The sequence below is a fragment of the Mauremys mutica genome, chromosome 1, assembly GCF_020497125.1.
Source record: "Mauremys mutica isolate MM-2020 ecotype Southern chromosome 1, ASM2049712v1, whole genome shotgun sequence".
NCBI lineage: Eukaryota > Metazoa > Chordata > Testudines > Geoemydidae > Mauremys > Mauremys mutica.
The window spans coordinates 230263568-230281188 of NC_059072.1; the positions used below are offsets into that span (position 1 = coordinate 230263568).

The following is a 17621-nucleotide window of genomic DNA, read 5'->3' on the forward strand; positions in this document are numbered from 1 at the left end:
GCAGGTGGGGTTGCCGGAGGAATGCCTAGCTTTCCCTGGATTGTTGCACTGCACCTTTGGCATGCGGACAACCAATGTGAGGCAGCAGTGCGCATGCCCAGAGGCAGACACATAGGTGCCTAAGAAACTTTTACAGTGAAAATTTAGCCATGGCGTTAGTTTACACACCTACAAGATTAGGCAGCAGCCAAGCAGGTGTTTTGTGAATGCCAGTGGCATCTAAATGTTGATTTAGGGGCCTAAAGTGGCAGTTAGGTGCCTAAGTCCATTTGTGAATTTGGCTCTGGTAGACCAACAGGGTAAGCAAGTTCATGCTCAGCTCCTCTCACAGTTAAGGCAGAGGGCTCAAGCCCCTCAATTGATCTTCACTGTCATTCTCTTCTCTGAGGTATCCAAGCTCTAAACAATTTAGGGCATTTACTAACAATCTGCTGTATATGTTTATTTCATTTTTTTTTCTTACAAGCAGGGGTTAGATTGGGCTGAGATCCACCAGGAGAGTGACCAGTGCCCAGATCCTCAAAGTTACTTAGGTGCTTAACTCCCATTGAAATCAATGGGTGTTAGACTCCTAAATACCTTGGAGGATCTGGGCCCAGGTACTTTTCTGGTACTTGCTATTTTGTACTTTAACTATACATTTTTTTAAAAGTCTTTAGATCTTACGCTTGCAATGATCATCTTCAAAATGTGACCCAAGTGTAAACCAATGCAGAGTCTGTGTTTTAGTCCATGAGCAGTCTGAAGCAATAGTTCAGAGAAAACCATGAATAAATAAGACAGACTTTTCAGCTTGGAAAAGAGACACCTAAGAGGGGACATGATAGAGGTCTATAAAATCATGACTGGTGTGGAGAAAGTAAATAAGGAAATAAGGAAATGTTATTTACTCCTTCTCATAACTCCTTCTCATAAGAACTAGGGACCACAAAATGAAATTAATAGGCAGCAGGTTTAAAACAAACAAAAAGAAGTATTTCTTCACACAACACAGTCAACCGGTGAAACTCTTTGCCAGAGGGTGTTGTGAAGGCCAGGACTATAACAGAGTTTAAAAAAGAACTAGATAAATTCATGGAGGATAGGTCCATCAACGGCTATTAGCCAGGATGGGCAGGGATGGTGTCCCTAGCCTCTGTTTGCCAAAAGCTGGGAATGGGTGACAGGGGATGGATCACTTGATAATTATCTGTTCTGTTCATTCCCTCTGGGGCACCTGGCATTGGCCACAGTCGGAAGACAAGATACTGGGCTAGATGGACCTTTGGTCTGACCCAGGATGGCCGTTCTTATGTTCTTTTAAGCTTACACAGAGCTCTTCTTCAGGTCTAGGAAACATACTCAGGCCTTGGCTAAACTTGCAAATTTGCAGCGCTGCAGCAGGGTGTGAAAACACACCCTCTCCAGCGCTGCAAATTGCGGTGCTGCAAAGCGCCAGTGTGGTCAAAGCCGCAGCGCTGGGAGCGCGGCTCCAAGCGCTGTACGTTATTCCCCACAGGGAGGTGGAGTACGGACAGCGCTGGGAGAGCTCTCTCCCAGTGCTGGCGCTTTGACTACACTTAGCGCTTCAAAGCGCTGCCGCGGTAGTGTAGCCATAGCGCTTTGAAGTGCAAGTGTAGCCATAGCCTCAGTGTCACAGTTAAATACAAGGTGGAACAGATTGTTTAGCATAAGTAGTTAACACATATTTCAAGGGACTATTCAAGATGAAGTGCCCCATTAACACTCCTTCAGTCACTGGGGAGGAGGGAGGTGAGAAGGAAGGGAGGGGAAAAAAGGCATCCAGGAGCAAGAGAAGGGGGTTGTTAGTGGCTTATAGATTGTTGTAATAAGCCATAAATACAGTGTTTTATTGAGTCCATGATTTTTAGTGTCTAGAGAAGTTATGAATTTAAGCTCGCAGGCTTGTCTTTTGAAGATGTTGGGCAGGTTTCCTTTGAGAATGAGGACTGAGAGGTCAGATGTAGAGTGATTATTCTGTGAAAAGTGTTCACCCACAGGTGATATGGTGTTTTTGTCATTTTTCAGTGAGAGTTCATCTGAGAGCATAGTGATTGTCTGGTTTCACCCACATAGTTGTTATTGAAGCATCTCGTGCACTGGATGAGGTACACCACATCTTGTGATAGGCACGTGTGGAATTCTTGGGCCCTGAAAGGTGTGTTGTGGGGGGTATTGATCATTGTAGCAGTGGAAATATGTCTACAGGTTTTGCATCTGTTGTTCTGGCAGCATCTGGTGCTGCTTTGAGTTGGTGACCTACAGTTGTATATAAGAATACTATTTAATCTAACAATGATCCAAAGAGCAGCAGTTTCAGGCACAGCTAAACTCCTAGTAGTCCATGTAATACAGTAACACAAGTAAGTGGTCTCAGAGGTATTTGAGCCAACCTACATGAGATGCTCTTAGCCTCCACTGAACTGAAAACTGGAAGCTATGATTCTGTTCCAAACCTGAGTCTTCCAGCTAGTAGTGCATTTTATTTCTATGTGTAGCAGTAAGTGCCAGGTAAGGTGCACGTCATTGAAACAGCTTGGTTGGCAACTGGTGGTGGTTAAATGTAAGGCAATCATGTTGCAGGGAGACAAGTAAAATATTGTCTTTGCAATATTAGTTGTGGCATATAACTTTTGATATAATGTCAGGCTTAAATTATGTCCCATGCTTTGAAACCTTCTTCAAATAAAATTTGAGTTTCATTGTCACCCAGTCTACTCAGTATCATACTAAGATTTTACAGGGTGTGGGAGAGCTACACAGTTTCTCGGAACAGTTTGTTGTAGGTCATGTCATTGTTTGTCGCTAGTGCATTTTTCAGACACTGCCAGAAGTAACACTGGGACCGAGGATTGGTTGGCCACTCTAGGACAGAGCTACTGCACAGCCTCTTCCTCAGCCGGAGGTACCTGGACTTCTTCAGAACTCTCTCAAGAAATATCAAGATAATCACATCCACTTTTTCATCCATAAGTCTCTGGTGTGCCATGTAAAATGCTGTCTTAAAGATGCCACTTGTTGTGTACTTGTTAGTCAGCACAAATATGGTTTTTCGGCTCAGTTGTATGCTCTGGGAAAGGTTGTCCAAAACTGGATGCCCCGGCAGCCAATCTCTTTCTTCCAAACATAAATTGAACTGTTTATCTTTTTGATCTTCCAGGTTTTCAACTAGTTCTTTCAAGATCCATTCAGTTACAGCTGGATCTTCGTTATCGTAGGAAATAAAAGCATCATAGCAAGTTTCTGGTGAATGTAAACGCCGATAGCCCTTTATCTTGGCAGTGCAGAAATGGTAACTATACCACACATCCCAGAAATAGAGGTGACTTGTAACTGTGAACACCATCAGACACAGGATAGCTGATGCCGACACAGAGTACAGGATCACATGAGAGGAGTCCAATTCGCAGGAATACAGATCCAATAAAATCACACTCTTACCTTTTTGTGCTCCTGGGCCTGCACAGGTCACATCTGTGGCCAGCAGGGGAATCGTAACCTCAGTCTGGTTGATCCACCAAACAAACCACACAGCATCACAAATGCACTTGAAAGGGTTGCCATGTAAAAGCAACATCTCCAGATTGCTGATAACATTCTCTGGGAAGCTAGATTTCTTAATTATTTGGATTTTGTTTGAGCTGAGGTCCAAGTATTTTAACTGGAAAGCATCTCTGAGAAAGTACTTAGTCAGCCGTCGGATCTTATTGTTCTTTAGTATCAGTTTGTGGAGGGTTGCAGAGCAATTGGACAGCTCCAGAGGGACAGTACTCAACAGATTGTTGCTGAGATCTAAGGTTTCCAGTTTTTCCAAAAAGGAGAGTTTCCCCCAGTTGAAAGACTTCAGCATATTATTGGCTAAGCTGAGTACCTTGAGCCGTGGAGGCATGCCTTCAAAAGCACCAGGAGGCAAAAAACTCAGAGAGTTGTAGGAAATGTCCAGTTGCTCTAGGTTAGTCAGATTCTTGAAAAATGACAAGTATCTAGTATCCCCATCCCTCCATAAAACATCTAAGCGATTTCCTTTGAATTCCAAAGTCTGAAGAGAATGACTTTCCATCTCCATATTAGTAGAAGTGGAAATTTCATTCCCATTCATCATCAGTTTCTTCAGAAAGGTCAAATTCTTTGTAAAATCAAGCTTGTGAGTAATACCTTCTGCCAGAAAATAATGTTTGTTATCGCTCAGGTCTAGAATTTCCAGATCTTTTAGTTCCTGGAAGGCAGTCGAGTACAGCAAATCAATCCGATTGTTAGAAAAATCAAGATATTTCAGTCCAGACAGAGGGTAGAACTCACTTCCATTCAAAGTCTGGCTGATAGCATTACCTGACAAGTTGAGGCATTTGAGGAAAGTGAGGTGCTGGAAGTCAGAGGGGTTGATAAAAAATATGTTGTTTCTGCTTAGATCCAGAGTTTCCCCATAACTGAGGCAGTCCTCATTGACAGAAGGTTGGAAGGAAGCAGCCTCTTTGTCTTTGGATTTACAACTTCGTCCATACTCATCATACCTGAAATAATGCATTTCCTGCACCATTCGGCTTTTGTATTGATCTACTGAAGCCATGGGGATAGAACAAAAACCATGATTATTGAATTCACCTGAAGAAGGAGATATTTTATTTACTGAGAGGTCTATCATTTTAAGAGATGGGAATTTTTTAAACATACTCAAGTTAGCGAGTTTGATAAAATTAGTTCCCAGGTCCAAGACTGTCAAATTTCTAAGATGAAGCAATGGACGTAGGTTTTCTTGACTCAATTCTCTGAAAACATAACCCTTAACCCTCAAGATTTCCAGGTGTGAGAGGGAGGAAAATGTCTTAGACAGGTTCAAAAATGAAGAATAGACCTGAAGTTCAAAATTAAAGGAGAGATCCAGCTCTACGAGGTTGGGGATAAAGTTCAAAAACCAAGCTTCTCCAATTTCTTTGGCCAGGAAATTTTGGGAAAGGTCGAGCACTTTGAGATTCTTGGTGTTCTGAAACCAGCTACTGGGTACATTATGAAGGGAGTTACTGTGAAGGCGCAGAATTTTTAATTGTTTTAAGGCATCAAAGGCTTTGTGATGGATCCAAATTGGGGCATTATTAGGGCATGGAGTACATGGAAATGGGGCATTGTAACAGCGAGGGCAGTTGCCACTTAAATCAAGAATTTCCAAATTGTAAAGGTCATTTAAATCATGTTCCCAAACTTTTTGAATCATGTTATTGTAAAGGTACAGTTCCTTTAAAGTGGATGACAAATTGTGTGGAATGCAGGTTAAATTATTGGATTTCAGGGACAATACGGTTAAATTTCTCAAGTCCTGGAAGGCTGCTGCTTCAATTTCAAATGAAACATTGCATGGATTACGGTAATAGCAGTTCTGTCCCAGGTACAACATTTCTATGTTTCCAAGTTCTGACAAATTCTCTTTTGTAATGGAAAAAATGCTGTTTGCTTCAAGGCTCAGCAGGCGTAAATTAGGAGGAAGACCCCGAGGTATTTCTGATAGCTGATTTCCATCCAAGTACAATGACTCTAACTTTGTGAGAGTGGCAAAGCTGCTGTTCTGGATCTGCAGTTTCCTGGTGCACACGTGATCCTTCGGCCCCAGTCGAACAGGCACACAGTTGCACCTGAAATCAATCTCCACAAGGTTATCAAGATGGACAAAGGATGTTGGGTAAATGTTTGGAATATGGTTAATGGTGAGAGTCAGGTTGGTGGTGTTACGAGGAATCCCATGTGGGATTTCGGTCAGGCGACGATCACTGCAGTCCACTACCACATTGGCTTTTGAGGCTTCTACTTTTACATCACAGGGTAAGCTTTTAGGAAACCATCTGGCTGACAGCAGCTTGGAAAACAGGAAGAGCAAGAGGAAGAGCAATCTGTTTGAGGGCCATGTGTGAAAGGCCTGAAAAGAAGGAAAGAAACGCACATTGATTTAGTACAGCTGCAATATAGATCTACAATTATTTTTCCCTTTTAACTATTAACTATTAGATCCCAAAGTTCTCTATTCAATAAAGTACTAAAGAACATTAAAGAACTTACTCAAAAGTGTTGTGAAAGACAAATTAAATTCATATACCTGGGAATTCTCTTTGGGTAATCTCCATTTCCACGCACAGCTACATTATACTCATGTAGGCCCAGAGAAATCCATCTGAAAACTTGTGTGGAATTAGGTAGCTCAATTTAAAAGGATTAAATAAACCCCACATAGAAATCTATCAAAACAGTCCAGCTGCATATGTTAACTCAGCAAGGAGAGATCTAACATTTGTTTCTTTTCACACTCAGGATTTTCCCCTATTTTGTACTTCTGTATATCTTTGAGAATGTAGTAATATTATATTTAAAGGTACAGGAGAAATGTTTCAAAGAGTTCATTTTAAATACACAATAAGTTGTAGCTGTACAAAAGGAAGCAGTGAAATGACTATTGCACAAATTGCTGTCAAATGCACAAAATAAACAAATGGAAAAAATAGGGTGTTTTTGTTTTTAAGATACTCAGGTTCAGTTCACAGTGGAGTAAGGGCTGGTCTATATGGACCCTTAGTATGTGGCAAGTTGGAGTGTACATCTACTGCAGAAAAGCCTGCTGTGCACTAACTGGCCATGCGGACCGCTTGCCACGCACTAAACGTTCCGTAGAGCGCTTCGATCTACTGCTGTGCACTATAGAACTTTCAGTGTGTGGTAGTGGGTCCACTCAAAAACTTTGTGTGCAGCAGTCTAGGCTAGTGTGTGCTACACATTCACACCCTGGCTTGATCTCCATGTGGTCTAACTGTAAATTTTCAAAAAGTGACTAGTGACTTGGGTGCCCAACTTGAGACACATTAAAGGGGCCTGATTTTCAGCAGGTAGGTGCTCAGCACCCTTTAAATCAAAACAAAATATACTATCACTATTTAACAAAATCACTATATACTTTTGAAAATTCAGGCCAGTAAACTAAGGTGTTGATGTAACAATGATAGGTTAAAAGGAATCAAGCAGAGGTGTACTTTTATATTGGCTGTGTCCCTTTAACAAATAATAATAGCTAAATAAGAGAGCCAAAACCCACAGACATTCCAGTTCACAGAATCTCCCCAAATGAGCTCTCTTTTCACACCTATCTTTGTGATTTTGGCCACTCTTTTTATTCATATTTGTATTTGTATGGGGGGACAGGAATGGGGACATAACCTTACCCAGTATTCTAGTGGACATTTCCTTCTTTCATGTGCAGTGCATTTTTTGTTCAAGTAATATTATTCACTGAAGTTGTCAAAAAATTTCAATACAATTGTAACAATCCTTATTTACTGTGTTATTTTGGGACTGGCTTTTATCTGGATCTTTTTTTGATTGGTGAATACATTCAATGAAAACTTTAAAAAAATTCATAATTAAAATTTCTCCCTCAGTAATTTGATGTGTAAGGACTGGAGAACAAAACATTACACACTGCTCTTTAATGAAATGAGGGAATGTATTGACTAAATGTAGATGTTCAATTAAGCAGCTAATTACATTGAAAATCAGATGTTTTACCAGATGCCACGAGGTATGCCCAAGTGTTTCTTCAGTCCTGTGTGAACATCTTTTTGTTATTACAAGCCACCCGTTAAACTGAAAGTCTGGGAAAATGCTGTTGAACACTAATTCAGACACACTTGGTTGGTAACATAGGCATTTTGAATATTTAGGTTTTCATGTTATATATGTTCTGAGCACTTAAGTTGCTCCCCTGCTGCTCCTCCACCCCAGCCATTTTGTATTTATTTGTAACCTAAAATAGCCAGCCCCAGAGATATACAAAGGAGTTAACAAGAATTGAAAGAGACCAACCATGAGAAATAGATGGAAAGGCTCCCATGTGACACTGCATTTCTGTTCTCTAGGGTCAACAGTTGGTTTAAGAACTTCAGGAGATTTATTCTATCAATTTTCCAATATAAAGCTTCAGTACTAAAGTATGGACATAAAAAGTCATTTACCTAGGGTGACCAGATGTCCCGATTTTATAGGGACAGTCCTGATATTTGGGGCTTTGTCTTATATAGGCACCTATTACCTCCTACCCCCATCCCGATTTTTCACACTTGCAGTCTGATCATCCTACCTGATCCTCTTCCAATTGAAGTCAATGGGAGTTTTTCCATTGACTTCAATGGCATCTGGATTGTGTCCTAGGAGATGTTTTATGTCAATGAGACAAATTTAATTTATTTTCATCTAAAGTTCAGATCAGTTCTCTAAATTCCTAAGGAACTTCAACCTTTCCCATACTGTGACTCCATTTGACAACACCAAAAGGTGCCAGAACCCTCCTACACTTCCATGTAGCCATAGAGTAAGAGAAATTGGCTGCAACCTCCAGGTTGAGAACTCATGATTTAGATGAGATCAGTGAATAACAGGATTATAAGGGTAGACAAATTAGGTAATATGCAGAGGAGCAATTTAAAAAATCACCCCCGCAACTCAATATTTTTCATTAATAAGCAATGGAGGTGGTGAAGGAGGAGGGAAAAAAGGGAGATAAAGAGGGAAAATATTTTTTTAAAATTAACTGAAAACCAAATTAACTGGGGAAAAAAACCTGAAAAAATTAACTGAGAACTTTGAACAAGATGAAAAATTACCCATTGAAATCTTCATTTGGTTGGAAAATGAATTATTTTTGTTAAAAAAGTTGCAAGAGAAAAATTTTGACAATATTATACATCACTTCATTTTAAGGAGCACATTTAGTAAACTCAGTAACAGCACATATGCGAACAGTAACTTTTATATGGGATAAGTAAATACATAAATGATTATTAGAATAATGAAAATTGTTACCAAAAGGGTGACCTACAAACAGCTGCTCCTCTACCAACAGCAGGGTCTTCTCCAGAACCATGAGCTGGATACTTGAGGCTATACACCAATCATGAGAGCTGGAACAGATGTTCACAATCTCTAGCACAAGGTTGCTAAGGAAGCCTCAGGCTCCCTAGCTCCTCTCCAGAATTATGGGGTGTGTCTGCCACGGAGGTCAGTGGGAGTTTCTCCACAAGCACTATTATAGGGGAAGACGTCTAATGACAACCCATTGTGGGTAGCTCAAAGAGCCTGCTGGGAGTGGGAGCAGTGTGTTTCAAGGGGCTTACCTAGCAGAAGACCAGAGAGGCACCATCACATGTCAGGATGAAGAGAAGAAAAGGACATAAGGATGCCAGTCCTTCTCCCATCCCCAAACAAAGACCAGTGTATGTTTGTTGAACTCGAACTTTCAAGTTCAGGTTTGTACAGGTCTTGCTGTAACAGAAATGCTGTTGGATTCTTCACTATGATGGTTTGCTGTGGACAATTTAGACATTTTATTCAAACCTGTGCTTTGACACTTTTTAGATACATTCCTTAGAGAAAAAGGATGGTGCTGTGATTAAGGTATTGGACTGGTACTTGGGAAACCTGGGCTCAATTCTTAGCTCTGGCACAGGCACTGACTTTTGGTTTTGCTGGTGGGTGATTTTGAAGAGGGGTGTGTGTTGGGGAGGGGGAAAGCTCTGCCAGTTTGGGGCGGGGGGGATATTTTCAGCATATTTATACACTTCTTTTATATTCTAGTTATTGAGTATGTGTCTATCACTGGTATCTTCATTTAATCATTATTAAGATAGTAATGAACTACATAATCATATTATGAATTACAGTATATTAAAATCATTGCACTCATCTACAAGCTGTCTTTATTAGTGACCCAGTCTAAAGACATTACATCTCACTGTAGCTTTCTGGATGAAACTGTCGGCAACACTGTGGCTCGTGAGGGCAGTACTGGGTTTACAACGGCACCCTGGCACCGGGCCCACATGCAGGAGGGCCCATTCCCACTCAGCCTCTTCCCCCTGAGGTCCCACCAACAACCCGCTCCTCTCCATCCCCTCCTCACATGTTTCTGCTTGATTAACCTTTGATCAAGTGATCTATCCTCTGGGAAATGCCAGCATTCCATTGTTTCATGTAAATCAACGTATTTTTATAATCTGACCGTGTGGCTGTCCATGACAATGTAAGGACCAATTATGACTTGTATAAACCCTATCAAATCCACATCTGACGTACAGTATTCATCAAATATTCAGAAACAATGCACTGGGGATATTTTCTACATGGACTTTTATCATCCCTCTTTGTTTTATACAGATTTTAAAGGCAAAATATAATTGGAGCAGAGAGAGAAAATAGCATCCCAAGGGATATGAACATTTTGGAAGATATTGTTATTAACATGCTATAATACTAAACTTGCAATAAAATAGTAGGAGCAAATGTTATCTGTCCCCTGATCCATCTTATTGTGTAATGCCAACTATAATCATTATGACAAATTATGAAATTGGTGTTGGGATGGAAAGGGAAGAGAATACAGTCTGAAAAATCCCCCTCTCACCCACCTTGCAGTTCCCGTTCCACCGAGCTCTAAGAATATGCTTAAATTGGAAGCTGAACCTACCATTTTCTGTGTTCTTCCAAGACTTAGAGGTGACTTTTCCCCAGCGAAAACTGCAAATCAAAGGGGAGACACAACAGCTTGAAAGGGGTGCCCACTGCTTCAGCTCAGGTACAGAAGAAAGCAGAAAATGGCATAACTCGCTGAGACAACAGAATAATGTTAGGATACTATTGTTTCTTCAGTCAAGATGAAACTTGAGAAATCAATTACATGTTAAACAGCTGCTGCTACTCACTTCCTCAAAGCTATATATTTAAAGTAAGCCTTTGGGACCTCACTTATTCCAGCCTACCCTCTACCCCGATAAAAACAGCTCAGGGTTTTACCTGTACTTAATTCCCCTTTTCCCAGAGTCCACATTTGCTCATGAAGAAGAGGTGCACTGTCACAGATTCTATATAAGAATTCACTATCAAGTTTGCCATGTTTTTGCATAGCTTCCTTTTCAAATGGCCTATTTTAGCCAAATACAATCTCTCGCTCTCTCTCTCATACCTTCAGCAGCCAGATTGGCTATGGTGACTCCTACTCCAAGAATCTCCTGAGAAGCCCAGCTGAGGCAACATGGGTGACCACAGTGGGTGCACAATGCCAAAATATTTAAAGAGGAGAATTAAAAAAAAATGAACTGAGTAAGGAGAAGAGGGTTGCTAGAAAGGAATAACATCCACTCAGATGACCCAAGATTCGCACAAGTTCAACTTCCTCTTTCTAAGATGACAATGTTATTAGAAGCAGTGTAAATAGAGAGAGGATTCTGACATTAAAATAGTTTAGAACTGGAAATTTAACTATGATTAGGTAGGGTTCAATCCCATTGCTATCAAAATCAATGATCAGGTCTCTTTTTGAACACCACCAGTATACCTGAAGTTGTATAATAAACAGACATGTTCTCTAGCCTAAGAGGCTTACAGTTTAAATAAAAAAGGTAATAGGAATCAGATGCAAAATATCCTAGTTCACAGCTATGGATTATTTTGGATATTTAATATCTTGTCCTGGTGGATTAATGGTGAAAGACTTTGTAGAAGCAATATCTTTTAAGGGTGGGGGCATTGAAGGAAGGTAACTAAGATGTGGGACACTGTAGTAGCTGATGTAGTTACACTGGTGCAAGCATCTAACAGATCAATCTAGGGTACTAACATGGCTCCCATTACCATAGTATCTGAGTGCTTCACAGTTGTTTAATGCATTTAAACTCACAGTTTTACAGATTGAGAACTGAGGCATAGAGAGACTAAGGCCCAGATCATCGAAGGGAGACATCAATAGGAGTTAGGAGCCCAAATACTTTGGAGGATCTGGGCCTAAGTGACTTGCCCGTGGTCACACAGGAAGTCTGTGGCAGAGCAGGGAATTAAACCCTCGTCTTCCAAGTCCAAGGCTAGCCCCTAACTACTGGACCATCCTACCTCTGTAGTGCTTTTCCCCCACTCCCAAGACACAAAGAGGCATAATGTTATTTTGTTCTGAGCATTCAGTGGCCACAATCAGGCCTATAGTTGCCTACATTGTGTACTTAATTCCTAAAGATATGTTATCAATACAGTAACATTTGGTTTTGCTGATAGACTCAGGCAGCTAGACATTTCTTTTCATAGATGATACTTTTAGTCTTTCACTTTCAGGTATTATAAATAATGCATCAGCTTTGCTAAAACTCTGCTTAGTTCTGTGAGACCTGCAAACACATTTTTATAGAAGGAAAAATACTTTATAAGTGGTTCTACTTAATTTATGTAGGCAGTCCAGTTAGAATACTTAACAGACTATCAGTCCTGAGGGCCTGCATATGTCTAATTCTTCTCTAAACCTCATTGCATGCCTTTAGTGCAGGGGTTCTCAAACTGGGGGTCGGCCGCCACCCCAAACCCCGCTTTTCCTCCAGCATTTATAATGGTGTTAAACACATTTTTATATACTTTTAATTTATATGGGGGGGTCGCACTCAGAGGCTTGCTATGTGAAAGGGGTCACCAGTACAAAAGGTTGAGAACTACTGCTTTAGTGCTATGGAAATAATTTGTTTGATGCGTTTAATATTACAAAATGGATGTTCATTAAGAGACTGGTCCAAAACCAACTGAAGTTCAATGGGAGACTGTCCATTAAACCTGCAAGGTGTGTGTCACGCTGTCTGGAGTGGCTCAACTGTGAGTGCCAACTTCAGGGCAGACTGCCAAGAAGCAGAGCAGAGACCCCCAAACTGGCTGTTCTTGTGACCGAATGCACCCCATAATCACACCCTCCACATGATTGTAATAATCTTTGTACTAAGTATGCCTTGTGAGGTATCGTTTGAAAACTCATAACTTGCTGATCAGTCGTATTATGGTAAAGTCCACGTAGCAACATTATGTATAAAATCAATGAACTTATGAACGTTATGAACATAAACTGAAAGCATGACACAACTGTTTCCCAAATAAGTCTTGGGAGTGGCTAAACCGATTTCTCAAAGATAAAGGGAAAGCTTATACTCCAGCCAGGTGTTAACAAAACTGATGGGCCTTCATCTGTCAAGAGGCCATTCTATGGCAAGAAAAGGGGGCGTGGACAAAGACCTGCATTTTAGCAAAGAAACAGCATGAGGTCTCCTTCCTCCACATTCTCAGCTGGAAATGCTTTTCAAAGAGGGATTGAAACTACACAAAGGAGGGGCAAACACCCCAAGACTGTTCACAGTTCACCCTTCTCTTTCTCCCTGGCCCATCTTATTCTCCACATTTGAGAAGACAAAGGAGACAGCCATTGGACTCTGGGGGAGAGGTCCTGACCTGAAGAGTTTGCTCAGTAATGCTGTTGGAAGCATACAGTGAGAAACTTTGCTTTAAATCGAATATACACCTCTACCTCGATATAACGCTGTCCTTGGGAGCCAAAAAAATCTTACCACGTTATAGGTGAAACCGTGTTATATTGAACTTGCTTTGATCCACCCGAGTGCACAGCCCTGCCCCCCCCAGAGCACTGCTTTACCGCGTTATATCCAAATTTGTGTTTTATCGGGTGGCGTTATAGCGAGGTAGCGGTGTACTTTGTTAAACTGGGCACTAGAAAACATTTTCTCTTTATTTGGTAACCATTTCTTACTTAAAATCTGTCTCTTTGTAGTTAATAAACTTGTTTACATTCAAGTGTCTGAGTAACTCCTTTTAGAGTGGCAAGTTGTGTGTATATTATTCCCTTAACGGAATAACAGACTTAATATATTTGGACTGTCCAAGAGCGGGCTGGGCAGTATAGGACACACATTTCTGGGGGAAAATTCAGAACAGGGGTTTGTTGGGTCACCCTGCAGTATAATAAAGCTGATGAGAGCCCGGGTGTGACTAGCAGGCTGCAGTTAAACACACACATCTGGTAGTGACCTGCACGCTGGTAAAGTGTTTGTGAGTGGTGCAGGCTTGGAGCTACAACAGTAAGGCAGTGCAAGGCACCCTAAGTTGAAAGGCAACGGTGACACAGGTCTGGATTTCACTGTTCTATAATTAGATTTCACCAATCCAGTAATAAGTGTGAACGCCTAAAGCATTATAACAGCCTTAACATTGAGTCACTTGGGCATTCCACTCTATCTTGCCACCCAGGCAAGGTGGATTTAGTGATAGATGGTCGCTATACACCAAAGATCACAAAACACTCGGGTTACTCCCAGTCCCAAAGGACCAGAGGTCCAAAGGACCCGTCATTTCCCTAGGTCAATTTGTACTTTATATCTCACACCAAAGAGAACACTTGTAGTCAATCCTATAGTAAACTCCTAAGGATTTATTAACTAAGGAAAGAAATGAGAGCGTTATTACAAGGCTAAAGCAGGCAAGCCTATAGATACAAATAAGTTACAGTCTATGGCTTCAAAAGGTGACCGTTGTAGTAATCTGTCTGCTCTGAATATCTTTTAAGACTAACCCAGGTTGACCCTGGAGATCTCTGCTTCTGTTTTGTAGGTCTGGTCCTGTGAGAATCCAAACAGCAAAAGAAGTAAACATTTTTCACCAGCTATTTTTAGTTCCTTCTTCCAGAATTCAAAGGATGAGCCCTTTTGCCCAGAGCCTCTTCATGGGTGTAAGGGGGCAATTAACAGACTTTGTATTGTGAAGTCTCACAATGGCTCATTTAGTTTTGACATGCCTTCTTGGTGGGCAGGAGATGATCCTCCGGACTGGGTTCACAGTTTCAGAGCAAACATTTTTACAGTTACAAAACAAAAAAACCCAACCCCTTAAATATTACCTTATAGCATGTGATAAAGATATTATAAGTGAGATTAATGCATGCAGCATCTTGCAAGCATTTCATAAAGTCTAAACACATTATTATAAGTCCAATACCCATTTTAACCATATTATCACACAGGGGAATGAGACTAGTTTCCAGCAATGAATTTGTCAGTGCTCAGCTTAGTCCTAAAGCTTTGGCAACAGCTGGCATCTGGTCTGTCAGTGTCACAGTGTTAACCACCTCTGAAGAGTTACATGCTTGTTTAAAAAAAGCTGTGTGCCACCTATTGAGTTAGGGGATATTTTTAAAGGCATAAATGGTGGCTAAGTACCCAACGCTCAATGACTTTCAAAGATGCTCCCTTTGAAAACATCCCCTTTAGTGCATAGCCACCAATACACTAGTTTTAACTATTGTATAAACAAAGTTTCCTTTTGGAAACCATAGTTATGCTGATTTTATTTCTCTATTTTTTTTTCTAAATTGAATTTGGCAGTTACCCACCATGTAGCATTTAAGTTTCAATTCACTGTAAACTGAAACTGCCTGGTGACTGGAAAGGCACATTAGTGAAACAAAAAGTCCCCCCACCCCACCGGGTGAGAAATGTTTCAAACCTCACACAACATAGAGAATGATATTGCCCTTTAGAAAGAGAGAACGAGATTACAAGATAGCTCAGTGGTCTGAAACTTCAGACCTATGGCATGCTTCTCAGAGGCACTGAATCATTATATTCAATGGGAATTGGGAATGCGCAGAATCTCTGAAAATAAGGCTGCTAGCGCTTCTGGGAATCACAGTTTCAATCACACAAGAGCTACACAACCTTTCAGCCATCTGAGGTAGACAAATTAAATTCCATGCAATGTGTCGTGTGAAGAGAGGAGATAAACCCTAAGGCCCCGACTGCTCTGTGTTGACAAAGAATCCATAGCGCTAGTCATAAAAGTAAGCATTTTCCCCTATGTCTGGCCAATTCTCCCTTCTCTATTGTGAAGGTGAAAGTTGCTCAGTAGAAAAGTACCCCCCTTGTACAGTGAGAATATCTTTTCCCTCCATGGAAGTGGGCACAACCAAGGAAGGAGACACAGAAAACATATTTACACACACACACACAAACGACTGCTGACCAATCCACAGGAGGCCCAAGACCTAAATGGTTTATGCAGCATTAACTGCATTAACTCTGCAGTCACAGAGTAGCTGATGAATCCGAGCAACTGGCAGTTGTTTCAGGGGTGCCCATCTACAAAGCCACCTGCATCTGTTGGAGTGGAGACCAGGGGTTCGCCCTCAACCTGGATTTCTGATTTCATCATGCTATTACTTAGCCATTTACTGTAGTAATGTCACATTGGGTACAATCTTCAAAGTCTGATACTTACCAGGTGATTTAACAGGTAGTGACCAAATTCTTAGAAAAAAATCTTACTTGTTTTTTGATGAATATACAGTACAATAAAGCTTTACTCCAAAATAGACAGATGCACAATGTGAACCCCAAAGAGAAATGGATAGGAAAATGGAGAAAAAACAACAACAAATGATCATGGCAAATAACTGTGGAACTGTAGGATCCTGGCTGATAACAGTTACAGAAATTGTGGTGGTAAGAACTAAAAATACTCAAGACAGTACACAAAAGAGGAAACACAGTAGGCCAGATCAGACTACTGAAGCCTCACTTCCAACTGGGTAGAAACACAAACTGAGCTACATAATTAATTCAGTGCTTGCTTCTGCAAACCAGAATTAAATAATATTGCACTATAAATAAAAAGGATTGATGGTCCAAATTCAGCTGTTTGAGGCCCATGGCAACAAGAACTTAACCCACTTGGTTTTGTGTTGTACAATTGATACCTGTTTCCTAAAACATAAATTTGTCTAAGTACATGCCAAAAAAAATCTGTTTGCACTGGAATATTTCAATTAAAAAGTGACCTACAGAATCACTGTTCCACTGTCCCATTAAAATGCAGAGAGGCACTCTCACAATATAGATTTAGACAATGGCAGCTCTTTGTCTATTTACTAGAGCTGGCTTTCCTATTGTCTAGACTTGACTGGGGTTTGAATGAGGTCTACTTAAGTGCAACATAGGTAGGAGACAGGTATCACTGGTTGTCTGGAGGGGAAGGAAAGCTGAAGGAATAGCAAAGGAGCATTACTTCTTTGGCTGAAGAGGCATTCCCATCTGCTGTTACTGTAAGGGTATGTCTACATTACAAAATTAGGTCGAATTTATAGAAGTCAATTTTTTAAGAAGCGATTTTATACAGTCGATTGTGTGTGTCTTCACTAAGTGCATTAAGTCGGTGGAGTGCATCCACAGTACCGTGGCTAGTGTTGACTTTCAGAGCATTGCACTGTGGGTAACTATCCCACAGTTCCTGCAGTCTCCACCGCCCATTGGAATTCTGGGTTGAGCTCCCAATGCCTGATGGGGCAAAAACATTGACACAGGTGGTTTTGAGTACATGTCGTCGGTCACCCCTCCCACCGTGAAAGCAATGGCAGACAATCGTTTCACGCCTTTTTTCCGTGCGGGCGCCATACTGCTTTCAGCAGATTGTGCAATAGGACTGCTAACCGTCGTCATCGAACAACCGCTTCTGCTGCCACTCTGCTCTCCTGGTGCCATGAATCCACCTCGCAGGTCCCGTCATTCTGAATAAACATCTATTCTCGTGGAATCCACTGCAACTCTATTCTCCTGCTCTTATCTCGCCATATCACAGCAAGCGTGCAGCCCGCTTAGCTCAGCTAAGGGACACCACCTCTGTTGTGTCCTGGTACTGCTGGCAGCAAACGGTGAAATAGGTTGGCAAAACTAGCCATCCAACCACCTCCTCTGCTGCCACGAATCCACCTCACAGGTCCTCTATATGACCGT

General features: G+C 41.2%; 1 protein-coding gene across 1 annotated transcript; it reads right to left on the reverse strand.

The window, feature by feature from the left end:
• Positions 1-2755: 2755 nt before the first annotated feature.
• On the reverse strand, positions 2756-17327 carry LOC123356193 (toll-like receptor 7). Its single transcript, XM_044999207.1, has 3 exons — positions 17229-17327; positions 4585-5905; positions 2756-4554 (listed from the first exon to the last, which is right to left on the reverse strand). The coding sequence occupies exons 1-3, from the start codon at positions 17325-17327 to the stop codon at positions 2756-2758; spliced, it is 3219 nt and encodes a 1072-aa protein (XP_044855142.1).
• Between the last annotated feature and the right edge of the window lie 294 nt (positions 17328-17621).